The sequence below is a fragment of the Cervus elaphus genome, chromosome 14 (genome assembly GCF_910594005.1).
Source record: "Cervus elaphus chromosome 14, mCerEla1.1, whole genome shotgun sequence".
Lineage (NCBI taxonomy): Eukaryota > Metazoa > Chordata > Mammalia > Artiodactyla > Cervidae > Cervus > Cervus elaphus.
The window spans coordinates 8,551,744-8,565,056 of NC_057828.1; the positions used below are offsets into that span (position 1 = coordinate 8,551,744).

Here is a 13,313-nt window from a genome sequence, read left to right on the forward strand (position 1 = left end):
TAATGTCCTGATGCCAAACCTAGATTTAATACTTGACCTAATTGCAATTTTGACCTTCCCCAGGAATATAATCATAATCGGACCACTCTGGAATTTTCTGGTCAGTACAATTGAGATAAACTGTAAGATTACATTCTCATCATTTCCCCAAAAGAAGGTGACCAACCCTGAAACAATTATTCCTTTTCTTTTGTTAATAATTTCCTTGCCCCACTCTCCTGTAAGAAAACCCTGCATTTTGTACAGCTCCTCAGAGGGCCCTTCTGTTTACTAGATGGTGTGTTGCCTCATTCATGATTTGCTGGATAAAACCAACTAGGTTTTGAAATTTACTCAGGTGAATTTTGTTTTTTAACAGTCTAGTGTGGGAGAAAAGCATTAATAAGTCATTAACAAAGTATGATAATGGGTGGGGATGAGAATCACATTTGAGACTTTACTGTATCTTTATGCTTTATATTTATTATGATGTTTTATATTATTTTATTTAAACCTAAAATTTTGAGTAATTTTATCCCAGTTTTATAATTGGTGCACAGACAACCAGTTAATGGCTGTAATCATCATGAACAAGAAACCATGGGAAACCAAAAGCAAATTTACATGCTTTCATTCCTAAGACCAAAGCGTTCCCCTCATCTCTCAGTTCATTTGGTTGACTCTGGACTCAGGTCAAATCCTGCTCTGAAGAGCATGGAATGGGAAACTGGGTGCAGACCTGGCAAACGAGGACTCTGTTGTTGCTGCAGGACTCTGGAGCCCTCCTCAAGCTTGGAATCCACCAGGACACGCTCCTTTCTGGGAAGCAATACGGTCTGGAGGCTGTCAGAGACAGGTAAGGTTAGTTGACTTCCTTGAGCTTTCGGGCTTCAGTGTTGCTTGAAGCCTTAGGATACCTGGTATTTGAGGAGGGAGGGTGGGTGGTAGCACCCAGAGTTAGGTTGTACTTGGGAAATCACCAGGAGTGCACTTCTCCTCTCACTTCCCCACCTCCACCCACTATGCTGGAGAGAGCTGCACAAGGCGGACTGCAAACACTGGCAAATATTGACAGAAGTGAAGGTCACAGTAAGACCTTTCAGCCTGAATCTGTTGAGGAATGATTGGCTTGCAGTTCAAAGGGACTGGTCAACTGGATTTGCATAAACAACACAGGCCATTTCTGAAACTGAGTTTTAAAACTAGCAATTCTTTTTATCACCTCCTTGTGTCTTTGGAAAATCTCTCCTTGTACCAACTTCCTTACAGCTATTCTTATTTCCTATCATAGAATTTTTTTTTTTTTCCTTCAGGGAATAAAAAACCAATACAACCCTGTCTCTAGGAAGGAGTGAGTGATCTGATCTCAAGTGGTGTGAGAAGACCTATTTTGATCCAAACCAGGGTCTTAGGCTGGGTTATTTCCAACCCTGGTCAAACAATTGATCATAAGATGTTTTTTTGGCTTATGTGCTATCTTGTGGATGTGTGGCTGATTTCTGCCTCAGATGGTATGTATGCTTTTCTTAAGTTCAGACTGTAAGGCATTTTATATCAGCATGTGGATTATGAGGCATTCTGTCTAATATTTTAATGAAATTGAAATTTATAAAACATATTTCCTTTATTGAATAATCTCAAGTTACTTGGTATTATGCTCTGTACTCAAGAGTAAATATCTAATGACCTGGCTCTAAGAAGTGAGTCATTTTTTGCTACTTCCCCTTTCTGTTTTGGAAATGAAAAATGTACCAATTTCAAAATCTTGAGAGGTCTTACTTATGATGAACTCTGGTACTACTATTTGGAAAGGGGGATTGTATTTTTAGGAGTGGATAACTAATGGCTGAATTTGAGTAAAATTCTTGTTTTTCTTTTGAAAACAAAACTTTGGCAATCCTTGGGGAGGGAAGGATGTGGATGTTCATGGACATGGGAGAATACAAGGAGTCAGAATTAATAGTCAAGCAACAAGACACTTGGATGGGGACTCCAGTAAGTGCTTCCTCAAGGCACATGACATGTCAAGTGAATTGGTTTTTTTTTTTTTTCCTTTTTTTCCCTTCCAACAAAGAGCTATCCAAAACTTCCCCCAGTGAACAATAGCATATTCATTGCAAACGAGGGAAAAGGACAAATTCTGGGGACTTAATTTATGTAATGATTTTTAATGCCTCTAAGGGATGGAATGCCCTTACTCCTGAGTGCTGCTTTAAGTTTGATCTGCTTCTTTGTTCATCTTGTCATCCCCCTGTATTCAACATCATACCTCCAGTAGGCCATGGTAAGACTTTATAAGAAAAAAAATTCTCAACTTTTAGGAATCCATTTTTAAAGTACTCTAGTGGCAGCCTTTCCTTTGAAGGTATGTAGTAGCGCTGGTGTGTGTGTGCGCTCAGTCACGTCCAACTCTTTGTGATCCCATGGACTGTATCCCGCCAGACTCCTCTGTTCATGGGATTTCCCAGGCAAGAATACTGGAGTGGGTTGCCATTTCCTTCTACAGCAGAGCTTCCAGAACCAGGGATCGAACCTGAGTTTCCTTCATTGGCAGGTGGATTCTTTAATGCTGCAACACCTGGGAAGCCCATTCAGCTCTTGAATGTAAAGTAAAAGTGTAAGTCGCTCCAGTCTTGCCCTACTGTTTGTGATCTCATGGACTGTAGCCCGCCAGACTCCTTTGTCCATGGGATTCTCCAGGCAAGAATACTGGAGTGGGTTGCCATTCCCTTCTCCAGAGGATCTTCCTGACCCAGGGATCAAACCTGGGTCTTCCGCATTGCAGGCAGTTTCTTTACTGTATGAACCATCAGCTTGTACTCAGAATTAACTTAGCCGAATTAGTAGACCCAGTCACCCTTACAAGAAGGAAAGGATTTCTATATATTAAAACTATGTTTTTTGGGGAACTTTAATTTATTTAATATCACACTGCTTTAAAATTTTTATGTTATGAAAAAATTTAAACATATACAAAAGACATAAGTATAAAATGAACTCATTTGTGGGACTCTTGAGGTCATCCAGTGTCTAAGACTCCATGCTTCCAATGCAAGGGGCCTGGGTTTGATCGCTGGTGAGGGAGCTAAATCCCCCAGGCTACAACTAAGATCCAGTGCAGCCAAATAATTAATTAAATATTAGGAAAATGAACTCATATGTATTATCAACACATGAGTTTTTTCATCTACAATTCTGCTTTGCATTATTATTTTGTAGTAAATATATCATACCATTTTATTTTATCCATCATTTAATTTTTGAGTTGGAAAAATTTATGTTCTCAATTTACAAATGTGACACCTGAAATCTAAGTGATTTGTTTAGGTTCATAAAACTCACTTGGGATGTCTATGAAAATGGAGAATAACTAGTCCATATTCTCTTCATTAATACTGTTTTTAGGAATGGCTAGATTAGTTTTGCTTTATACCTGGAGTGTAAAGTTCTCCTTTATACCTAGAGTAAAGCACACCTGTATATTTATCATTTATTCACATTACCAAAGTCACATCCCTCTGTATTCTCCTGTTTTTCCACCTGGGGAGAACAAGAACAACAACAAAAAAAGTAAAAAAATGATGACTAATGTGTGTATCTGACAGGATGAAAGGGAAGGAAACACTTGCTTTAAACGTGGGCTCAAGAATTTTGAGCAATGCTTAACACAAGAGAATGATGAATGTGCTATTGGTAATTTCCACTTACATTCTAAATTTCAATAAGTTCTAATGTCGGTTGTAACTCTTGTGCACAATCAAGATGTATCCTCACTTAGGGCAACCCAATCTTTTCTCATCCTGCATTGATACGGTTTGGTTCCTGGTACCAGTCCATAATGGGCTTCCCCGGTGGCACTAGTGATAAAGGACCCGCCTACCAATGCAGGAGAAGTAAGAGACGTGAGTTTGATACTTGGGTAGGGAAGATCCCCTGGAGAAGGAAATGGCAACCCACTCCAGTATTCTTGCCTGGAGAATGTAATGGACAGAGGAACCTGGGGGCTACAGTCCATGGGGTTGCAAAGAGTCAGACACCTCTGAAGTGATTTAGCAGCAGCAGTAGCAGCAACCAGTCCATAATAAAAGCTGCAGTTTTGGGAATTCCCTGGTGGTCCAGTGGTTAGAATTCTGCACTCTCACTCCTGAGGGCCTGGGTTCAATCCCTAGTTGGGGAACTAAGATCCCACAAGCTGTGAGGTGTAGAAAATAAGTAAATAAACAAAATATGCAGTTTTACTTCTCATTTTCACTCTTATTGGTGAAGCCTGAGGAGGTCTACCCTTTGCTGTGGTGGGTTTCAGCTTTGCCCTTTCAGCTCTCTGCCTGTTTTCTTGTTTAGTGGGCCACTGTCCTGACCCCTTGCTGGTGACTGATGAGTTCAGTTCCTTGGAGCCTGTCAATGTGAATGACACTATCATGTTTAAATGCAGTGAGCATTGCATCCTCAAGGGCAGCAATTGGAGCCAGTGCCGAGAAAACCACACCTGGGTGACTCACTTTCCTGTCTGCAAAAGCAGTAAGTATAAGAGAAAAGAGTGAAAATCCCAAAGACACTGATCAGCAGTGAAAATCTAGACATTTGCCACAAATCCACAGCACTATTCTCTTTCTTGTATCTGGGGGGAGGGTTTTAGGATCCAGCAGGCAATCAAGAAAGAGCCAAGCCTCAACTCAAGCAATGCATTCTAATGAAATGATTAGCACCCAACAATAATCCCCCTGAAGTAGGATTCCTGTGCTAGTAGGTCTAAAACAGGGTAGTTTGGGACATCTGACTATGTTTTTGTAAAATTTCAAGATTAAGCAATAGCTTTTCTTGAAAGATACACAAAACAGGGAAAAAACCATAATTCATTGCAAAATTACATAAAATAAATTTGAGCATATTTTCTTTGTCAGTACAAGTCATAGCTCTTAGAGATAATTGGTTGGATGTGTTTAGTGACTTTTTCTTCTGTTTACACAGATATTTAAATAAATGCACACACACATGAACAGACATTTGTTGCTGTTCAGTCGCTCAGTTGTGTCTGACTCTTTGAGACCCCATGGACTGCAGAACACCAGCCTTCCCTGCCCTTCACCATCTCCCGGAGCTTGCTCAAACTCATGTCCATTGAGTCGGTGATGCCATCCAACCCATCTTGTCCTCTGTCATTCCCGTCTCCTCCTGCCTTCAATCTTTCCCCACATCAGGGTCTTTTCAAATGAGTCAGTTCTTCCTATCAGGTGACCAAAGTATTGGAGTTTCAACTTTAGCATCAGTCCTTCTAATGAATATTCAGGACTGATTTCCTTTAGGATGGACGGGTTGGATCTCCATGCAGTCCAAGGGACTCTCAAGAGTCTTCTCCAACACCACAGTTCAAAAGCATCAATTCTTTAGCGCTCAACCTTCTTTGTGGTCCAACCCTCACGTCCATACTTGACTATTGGAAAAACCATAGCTTTGATTAGATGGACCTTTGTCTGCAGAGTAATATCTCCGCTTTTGAACATGCTGTCTCAAGGAGCAAGTGTCTTCTAATTTCATGGCTGCAGTCACCATCTGAAGTGATTTTGGAGCCTAAGAAAATTAAGTCTGTCACTGTTTCCATTGTTTCCCCATCTATTTGCCATGAAGTGATGGAACCGGATGCCATGATTTTTGTTTCTTGAATGTTGAGTTTTAAGCCAGCTTTTTCACTCTCCTCTTTCACTTTCATCAAGAGGCTCTTCAGTTCTCTTTCTGTCATAAGGGTGGTGTCATCTGCATATCTGAGGTTATTGATATTTCTCCCAGCAACCGTAATAGCCAGCTTGTGCTTCATCCAGCCCGGCATTTCTTATGATGTACTCTGCATATAAGTTAAATAAGCAGGGTGGCAGCCTTGACATACTCCTTTCCCAATTTGGAACCAGTCTGTTGTTCCATGTCTGGTTCCAACTGTTGCTTCTTGACCTACGTTGTACAGGTTTCTCAGGAGGTTGGTAAGGTGGCTTGGTATTCCCATCTGTTTAAGAATTTTCCAGTTTGTTGTGATCCACATAGTCAAAGGCTTTAGCATAGTCAATGAAGAAGAAGTAGGTGTTTTCTGGAACTCTCTTGCTTGGAATCTATGCAATCTTTCATGGAATCTATGATTCTATGGATGTTGACAATTTGATTTCTGGTTTCTCTACCTGTTCAAAATCCAGATTGAACATATGGAAGTTCTCTATTCATGTATTGTTGAAGCCTAGCTTGAATAATTTTGAGCATTACCTTGCTGGCATGTGAAATGAGTGCAACTGTGTGGTAGTTTGAACATTCTTTGGCATTGCCCTTCTTTGGGCTTGAAATGAAAACTGACCTTTTCCAGTCTTGTGGCCACTGCTGAGTTTTCCAAATTTGCTGGCATACTGAGTGCAGCACTTTCACAGCGTCGTCTTTCAGAGTTTGAAATAGCTCAACTGGAATTCCTTCAACTCCGCTAGTTTTGTTCGTAGTGATGCTTTCTAAGACCCACTTGACTTCACATTCCAGGATGTCTGGATCTAGGTGATCACACCATCATGATTATCTGAGTCATGAAGATATAGTTCATGAAGATATAGTTTTTGTATAGTTCTTCTTTGTTTTCTAGCCACTTTTTCTTAATATCTTTTGCTTCTTTTAGGTCCATACCATTTCTGTCCTTTATTTTGCCCATCTTTGCATGAAGTGTTCCCTTGGTATCTCTAATTTTCTTGAAGAGATCTCTAGTCTTTCCCATTCTGTTGTTTTCCTCTATTTCTTTGCTTTGATCACTGAGGAAGGCTTTCTTATCTCTTCTTGCTGTTCTTTGGAACTCTGCATTCAGATGGGTGTGTCTTTCCTTTTTTCCTTTGCCTTTCACTTCTCTTCTTTTCTCAGCTGTTTGTAAGGCCTCCTCAGACAACCATTTTGCCTTCTTGAATTTCTTTTTCTTGGGGATGGTTTTTATCACTGCATCTTGTACAGTGTTACAAACTACATATTTACCTACAACGATGGTATTTGGCTATATATATTTTTGAAATAGCTTTATTTTTTCATATAACAGTATATGTGGGAACTTTTTCAGATCAGTATGTAAAGCTCTGTCTCCTACTTTTTAACTGTATGTCATTATGCCATCTCTCATATTGATGAACATTTATCTTATTTCTATAGTTTTGCTTTACAGTGATGAAATGAATGTATATATGTGTGTGTATGTGTGTGTGTGTGTGTGTGAGTGTGTATACACATACAACTTTATGCTATTATTTCTACAGGATAGACTCCTAGAGTGATTGGTGAGTCACATGATATCATCATTTGCTAAATATATGTAAAAAATCCAAGTAATTCTATTATTTACTAAAAACTTTATTCTTGGTTACAAAATAAATATTGAAAAATCAACAGTTTCACTTTCTGGTAATAACTATTAGATAAATATTGAAATATTTCATTATATTTAGAATAATTTAATAAATTATTCCATGTAAAAATAATTCCATTCATGAGACCTATATGAAAATTTACCAAAGAGCAGAAAAGAAGGTATGAATGAAAGAAAAGATCCCAGACACACAGACTCAGTATTACAATGCAATCCTAACCAGAATTTTCAATTTAAAAATAAGAAGCAAAAAATTAATTTAGAAATCTCATTTGGAATGGTACATATCCGACACGGCAAACTTTAATTCTTTATTTCAATACTTCATGTTTTAGAGCAGTTTTAGGTTTCTAATAAAGTTGAGAGGAAGATCCAGAGATTTCCCCTGCTGCTCCCACATCCACACATGCACAGCTTCCCACCCATTATCAACATCACTCACAGAGTGGTGCATGTGTGGTAACTGACACATCATTATCACTCAAAGTCCATAGTTTACCTAAGAGTTCACTGTCGGTATTATACATTCAATGGATTTGGACCAATGTATAATAACACATGTACATCATTATAACCTCATGTGGAGTAGTCTCACCACCCTAAAAATCTTCTGTGCTCTGCTTATTTATCACTTTACTCCCCCACCCTTCTCAACCACTGATCTTTTGTTGCTTCTGCATTTTTGCCTTTTTCAGAATGTCCTATAGTTAGAATCATACATTTGTAGCCTTTTCAGATTGGCTTCTTTCACTTAGTAACATCCATAAAGTTTCCTCCATGTTTTTCATGGCTGATAGCTCATTTCTTTTTAGTGCTGAATAATATTTCTGGATGTACCACTGTTTATTTATCCATTCATTTTCTGAAGGACATTTTGGTTTCTTCCAAGTTTGGGCAATTATGAATAAAGCTGCTAAAAATATCCATGTGAAGGTTTTTGTATGGATGTAAGTTTTCACCTCCTTTGGGAGTTGGATTGTATGATTGATCAGCATACATTTAGTTTTTTGAGAAACCACCAAAATATCTTCCAAAGTGACTCTACCATTTTGCATTCCTGTCAGCAATGTATGAAAGATACTGTTGCTCCAAATCCTTCCTAGCATTCGATGTTGTCAATGCTCCAGAATCTGACCATTCTAATAGATGTGCAATGGTGTCTTGTTTTAATTTATATTTCCCTGACATATGATGTAAAGTATCTTTTCATATGCCATCTGTACATCTTTGGTGAGGTGTCCATTCAGAACACTGCTGTTCCTCAGTCAACTCATTGCAATTCTTCTTTCTTTCTTCCACATAACTTTGAACTCAGGTTTTGATCTTTTGAAAATTATGTATTAATAGCTCAAGCAATACACCTCTGTTGTAGAAAAATATAGAAGATAAAAGAAGAAAATATTTAATTACCTACAGATCTACCACTCTAGAATAACAGAGTACTTTGGTATATAATTTTCAGACTTTGTTTTCTATTCATATATGTTGGTGTAATTTTTACAAAAATAGTATTATATTACACATGCTCTTTTATGCTTTGGTGTTTTAGTTATCTTTATGTTTCAAAGACCTTTATTTTTCAATAAACATATCTACATAATTACTATTAATTTAGCCATTAATCTTGATCAACATGTTTAGACTCATGTAACCTCAGAAGTGAAAGGGACGTTGGTGATAATATTATTTAGCCTGCTCATCTTATAGATTACATAGGAGGAAGCCGAGAAAGATGAAAAGGCTTGTTTCATGCTGTGTGGTTAGTGGAAGGGCCAAAAACAAAGCTCATGACATCTAGTACCTTGCCCACCTCTCTCTCCACAATTTTATAGACTCACCCTCTTTCCTCCCAGTTCTGTTCTTCTTTTTTTCTGAAGCTCTCATATGGTACAACTGTCACACAGGGGCAGTCAGTCTCCATCTGAGCTCACTCTATTTATCTACTGTTTCAAAAGTTCTTCCATCTCTACCTATAGTCTAATTTTTCTCTTCTTGTCCACTGACAGTTAGCATCTCTACAACTTAACTTTTCTTTTCTCAAATCCTGCCAGTCAGAAAGTACTTTCAGATCACTAATGACCCAGAGAATGAGTCAGGGTGGGGAGTCTTTCCCACGGGTAAGTATAATTTCGACCAGAACGAAATAAATGGAGAACATGTCTGAGGTCCCACATGGGCTGCTCTGAAGCTGGCGGGTGCTGGCCTAGACCATTGCACTGCAGTGGCTGGTGTTGTCCTCTGAGCATTATTCCAGGAATGCTTCACAACTGTCATCCTTATAATCCTGTCTATCAGGAGACTGTGGCCCTCCTGAGACTCCAACTCATGGCTATTTTGAAGGAAGAGATTTCAAGTCAGGATCTGCCATCACTTATTACTGTGAAGCAAGGTACGTGTACTGCAGAATTTTAAATATAAGACTTTGCCCATTGACTGGTAGCCTTGCTTCAGAAATGCCCCAGTCTGTCTCAACCTTGTCTGCTGATTACCAAGCACATTCTGATTTTGAGAGCTGCTTTACCCACTGCCAGGTCTCCCCAAGTTCTAGAAGACAGCCTAACTCTCCTATTTATCCTAATTTATGTATCACTTTCTTTTCTCTTAGCTAAGACAAAATGGAATGTTTAAAATGTATGTTTTTCTAAAGAATAGCAGAACAAAAAACTAAACAACCCCTTCCCCCAGAATATATGAAAGTATAGAAATAGAATTATTTAGATCCTTGCTGTTAGTGTTTAATCTCTAAGTCATGTCCAACACTTCATGACCCCATGGACTGTAGACCACCAGGCTCTTTTCTCCACGGGACTTCCCAGGCAGGAATATTGGAGTGGGTTGCCATTTCCTGCTCCAGGGGATCTTCCTGGACCAAGGATTGAACTCGTGTCTCCTGCATTGACAGGCGGATTCTTTACCACTGAGCTACCAGAGAAGCCCATAGGTCCTTAGGACATCATAATTAAAGTCTAACCTTAAAACTTAGACTGCCTGGTCACGCCCTTAATGATCTCCTAGGCTTTTCTTTTTCTGGCCTCAATCTTAACCCAGAGTCATGAGGCCTCACAAGCATTTCTATCTCTGGTGGATTTTGCCATCAACTCTACTGTTTTTCTGGTTGAAAGCTGAGTCTCCTTTTAAGCCAGTTCACCAAGATTTATTTGAAGGCTGTCTCTAGCTTTCTACTGCTTTTTGGAGTATAGATGACAGTTGATTTTAAAAATTACTGAATGATGAAGTTTCTTCCCTTACCCTCCCCACCCCAAACTGTGTGCTTAAAAACACATATTTAGAATTTTTCATTTCTCCATATCTTACACGCTGATATATTTCTTGGGTCCTCTCCATCCCCAGGAGAGTGGTTTTACTTTACAATTGCTGTGTAATACTGAGATAACTTAAGAATGCATTAGAGCTCTGGGGCAGGAAAGTAGATTTTAGTATTTCTATTTCACAAGTGTGAATTACTATTACATAAAACCAACTTTAGTTGCCCAGTTCAAGAAATGGAAGGGTAAAAGCTGTTTCCATTTCACCTTGTGTCCAGGTACCGCCTGGTGGGCACACAGCACCAACAGTGTATCGATGGGGAGTGGACCAGTACCCCTCCCATCTGTGAGTTGATCCAAGAAGCTCCCAAACCAGCTGAGTTAGAGTTGGAGAAGGCATTTGTAAGTAGTGGCTCTTTTCTGTCTTATTCACATTGGTGTCTCCAGGGTTCATTTGCAGTGCCTTTGAATGGGCTGATCTTGGCCTGTTTGTAGAGTGGGACTCATAAACTATTAACTCATAATTTTGTGTATGAGTCCCCATTCTCCACCATCACCATGAATGTCTCATGAAGCTCTGTTGGTAAGAGTTGTTGTCTCATGTGCTTTAAAGAGCAAGATACATAATTTCATGTCTTAGGTTTGGAAGTATTGCTATGAAAAGTCTCTAAAATTTTTCCAGACTTTAAGAAAAATCACAAAAACACTGAAAGATCTGTTTTCATTGAGACGCCTCTCTTTCTGTTGTTGTTGGTTAGTTGTCAAGTCACATCCAACTCTTTGAGACCCCACGGACTATGTAGCCCACTAAGGTCCTCAGTCCATGGGATTTCCCAGACAATAATACTGGAGTTGGTTGCCATTTCCTTCTCCAGGGGATCTTTTCAACCCAGGGATCAAACTGACATCTCTTGTGTTTCCCACTGGCAGGTGAATTCTTTACCACTGAGCCACCAGGGAAGCCCATCTCCTCTCTTAGTCTATATTTATTACTGGGATGATGAGTAAACTTAAATCTCTAAATTTTATTTTCTGAAAATAAAAAATGACCCTAAGGGCAGACAGTGGTACCTTCCCCCAAGGCGCACCTAATTACAAGGTTTTATATATATCTCTGTGTCCCTGTGGGAGGAGAGTGACACTTGGCAGCATCGTGGAAGGGGCTTAGGCAGTCCACAGCCATCCTGAAAATTTAGATGATTCAGCATATTGAAGACCCAGATTCCCACTGAAGCCTTCATTTGGGACCTAAACACCAGTCATTAGCTTCTGAGGGTAACACTGGGTCTCACTTCTTAAACTGTAACTTAAAAAAGGTATTTTTTCTTCAGCTTGCCTTTCAGGAGAGTAAGGAACTTTGCAAAGCCATAAAGAAATTTACACAAAGATTAAAGAAAAGTGATTTAACAATGGAGAAAGTAAAATATTTTCTGGAAAGAAAGAAGGCCAAGTTGAAGGCAAAAATGTTGCCCTGACATTGTAGCTGAGCAGACTGGGTAATAGAAATACTCCCATGAATAAAATTTTCTCTTGGTTCTGAAATTGGTTTCAGATTTTTCTCTCTTTGGACTGAAATGCAAATTCATAGTAACCAGCTGCAGTTGTATAATACACTGTGTGTGTGTGTGTGTGTGCACGTATGTGTGTGGAAGGTAGAATGACCAAGTGTGGTGGTTGTTTAAGACCAGAATTAGCAATGTATTAATGGGATGTAAAGCCACAAGGCTTCCCTGGTGGCTCATATGGTAAAGAATCTGCCTGTAATGTAGGAGACCTGGGTTTGATCCCTGGGTCGGGAAGATCCCTTGGAGAAGGGAATGGCTACCCACTCCAGTATTTTTGCCTGGAGAATTCCATGGACAGAGAATACCATGGGCAGAGGAGCCTGGCAGGCTACAGTCCTTGGGATTGCAGAGTTGGACACGACTGAGTGACTGACACTTTCACTTCAAAGAAGAGGGAAGGGTTTAATTTTCTGTCTAAAAGAGGATGGGAAGCTTAGATCACAGCTAAGGTATAAGGTATTTATTTTTTTGGCTGCACTGCATAACTTGTGGGATCTTAGTTCCTTGAATAAGAGTTGAACCCTGGCCCTCCACAATGGAAGCGTGGAGTCCTAACTGCTGAACTGCTAGGGAATTCCCACCTCATGTTTCAATATGAAAGGCAAATGATGAGGCAAAAATTAACCTCAAATTAACCAAAACTTATGAGGCAAAAATTAATGTCTTATTTTCAGAAAATAGGTTCAGCATAGTTATATCTTATCAAAACAAAAGAATTAGAACCCAAACTCTTGCCTGGGTCTCCCCAACATCCTGTTTATAAAACCAGGCTTCCAAATTTTCTGCAGTAACATTGCTTACTGCCTTTTGGATGAAACTTAGATGTATATGGTCAATTTGAGATGCTGCAAAACATATGAAAATATTATTCTTTTTTCAGAGGGTGGAAGAAATAGGAATCCTAAGGTTTTCTTGCCAACATTTTATACTGATCTGGTATGACCAGCTTTTTCCATCTCTCACTCTGATCTCTGTAGGAAACATGTAGGAACTCTGGTTAGGATACAAACAAAATACAGAAGAGAGTTGGTAACCACTAGTTTGTTCTCTATAACTGAATTTATTTCTGTTTTATTGTCTTCATTCATTTGTTTTAGTTTTTAGATTCCATATACAAGTAATAAGATAGAGCAT

General features: G+C 39.2%; 1 protein-coding gene across 2 annotated transcripts; it reads left to right on the plus strand.

The window, feature by feature from the left end:
* The first annotated feature begins 422 nt into the window (after positions 1 to 422).
* Positions 423 to 12,156, plus strand: C4BPB (complement component 4 binding protein beta). 2 transcript variants are annotated; one of them, XM_043924584.1, is made up of 5 exons: positions 423 to 835; positions 4,412 to 4,497; positions 9,644 to 9,737; positions 10,893 to 11,016; positions 11,946 to 12,156. In XM_043924584.1, exons 1-5 carry the CDS (start codon positions 699 to 701, stop codon positions 12,087 to 12,089), a joined length of 585 nt encoding a protein of 194 aa, XP_043780519.1. In that variant the 5' UTR covers positions 423 to 698; the 3' UTR covers positions 12,090 to 12,156. The 2 variants fall into 2 exon arrangements, with proteins under 2 accessions (XP_043780519.1, XP_043780518.1); XM_043924583.1 differs by lacking the exon at positions 423 to 835 and adding an exon at positions 1,160 to 1,490 and having other exon boundaries at positions 4,321 to 4,497.
* The last annotated feature ends 1,157 nt before the right edge of the window (positions 12,157 to 13,313 follow it).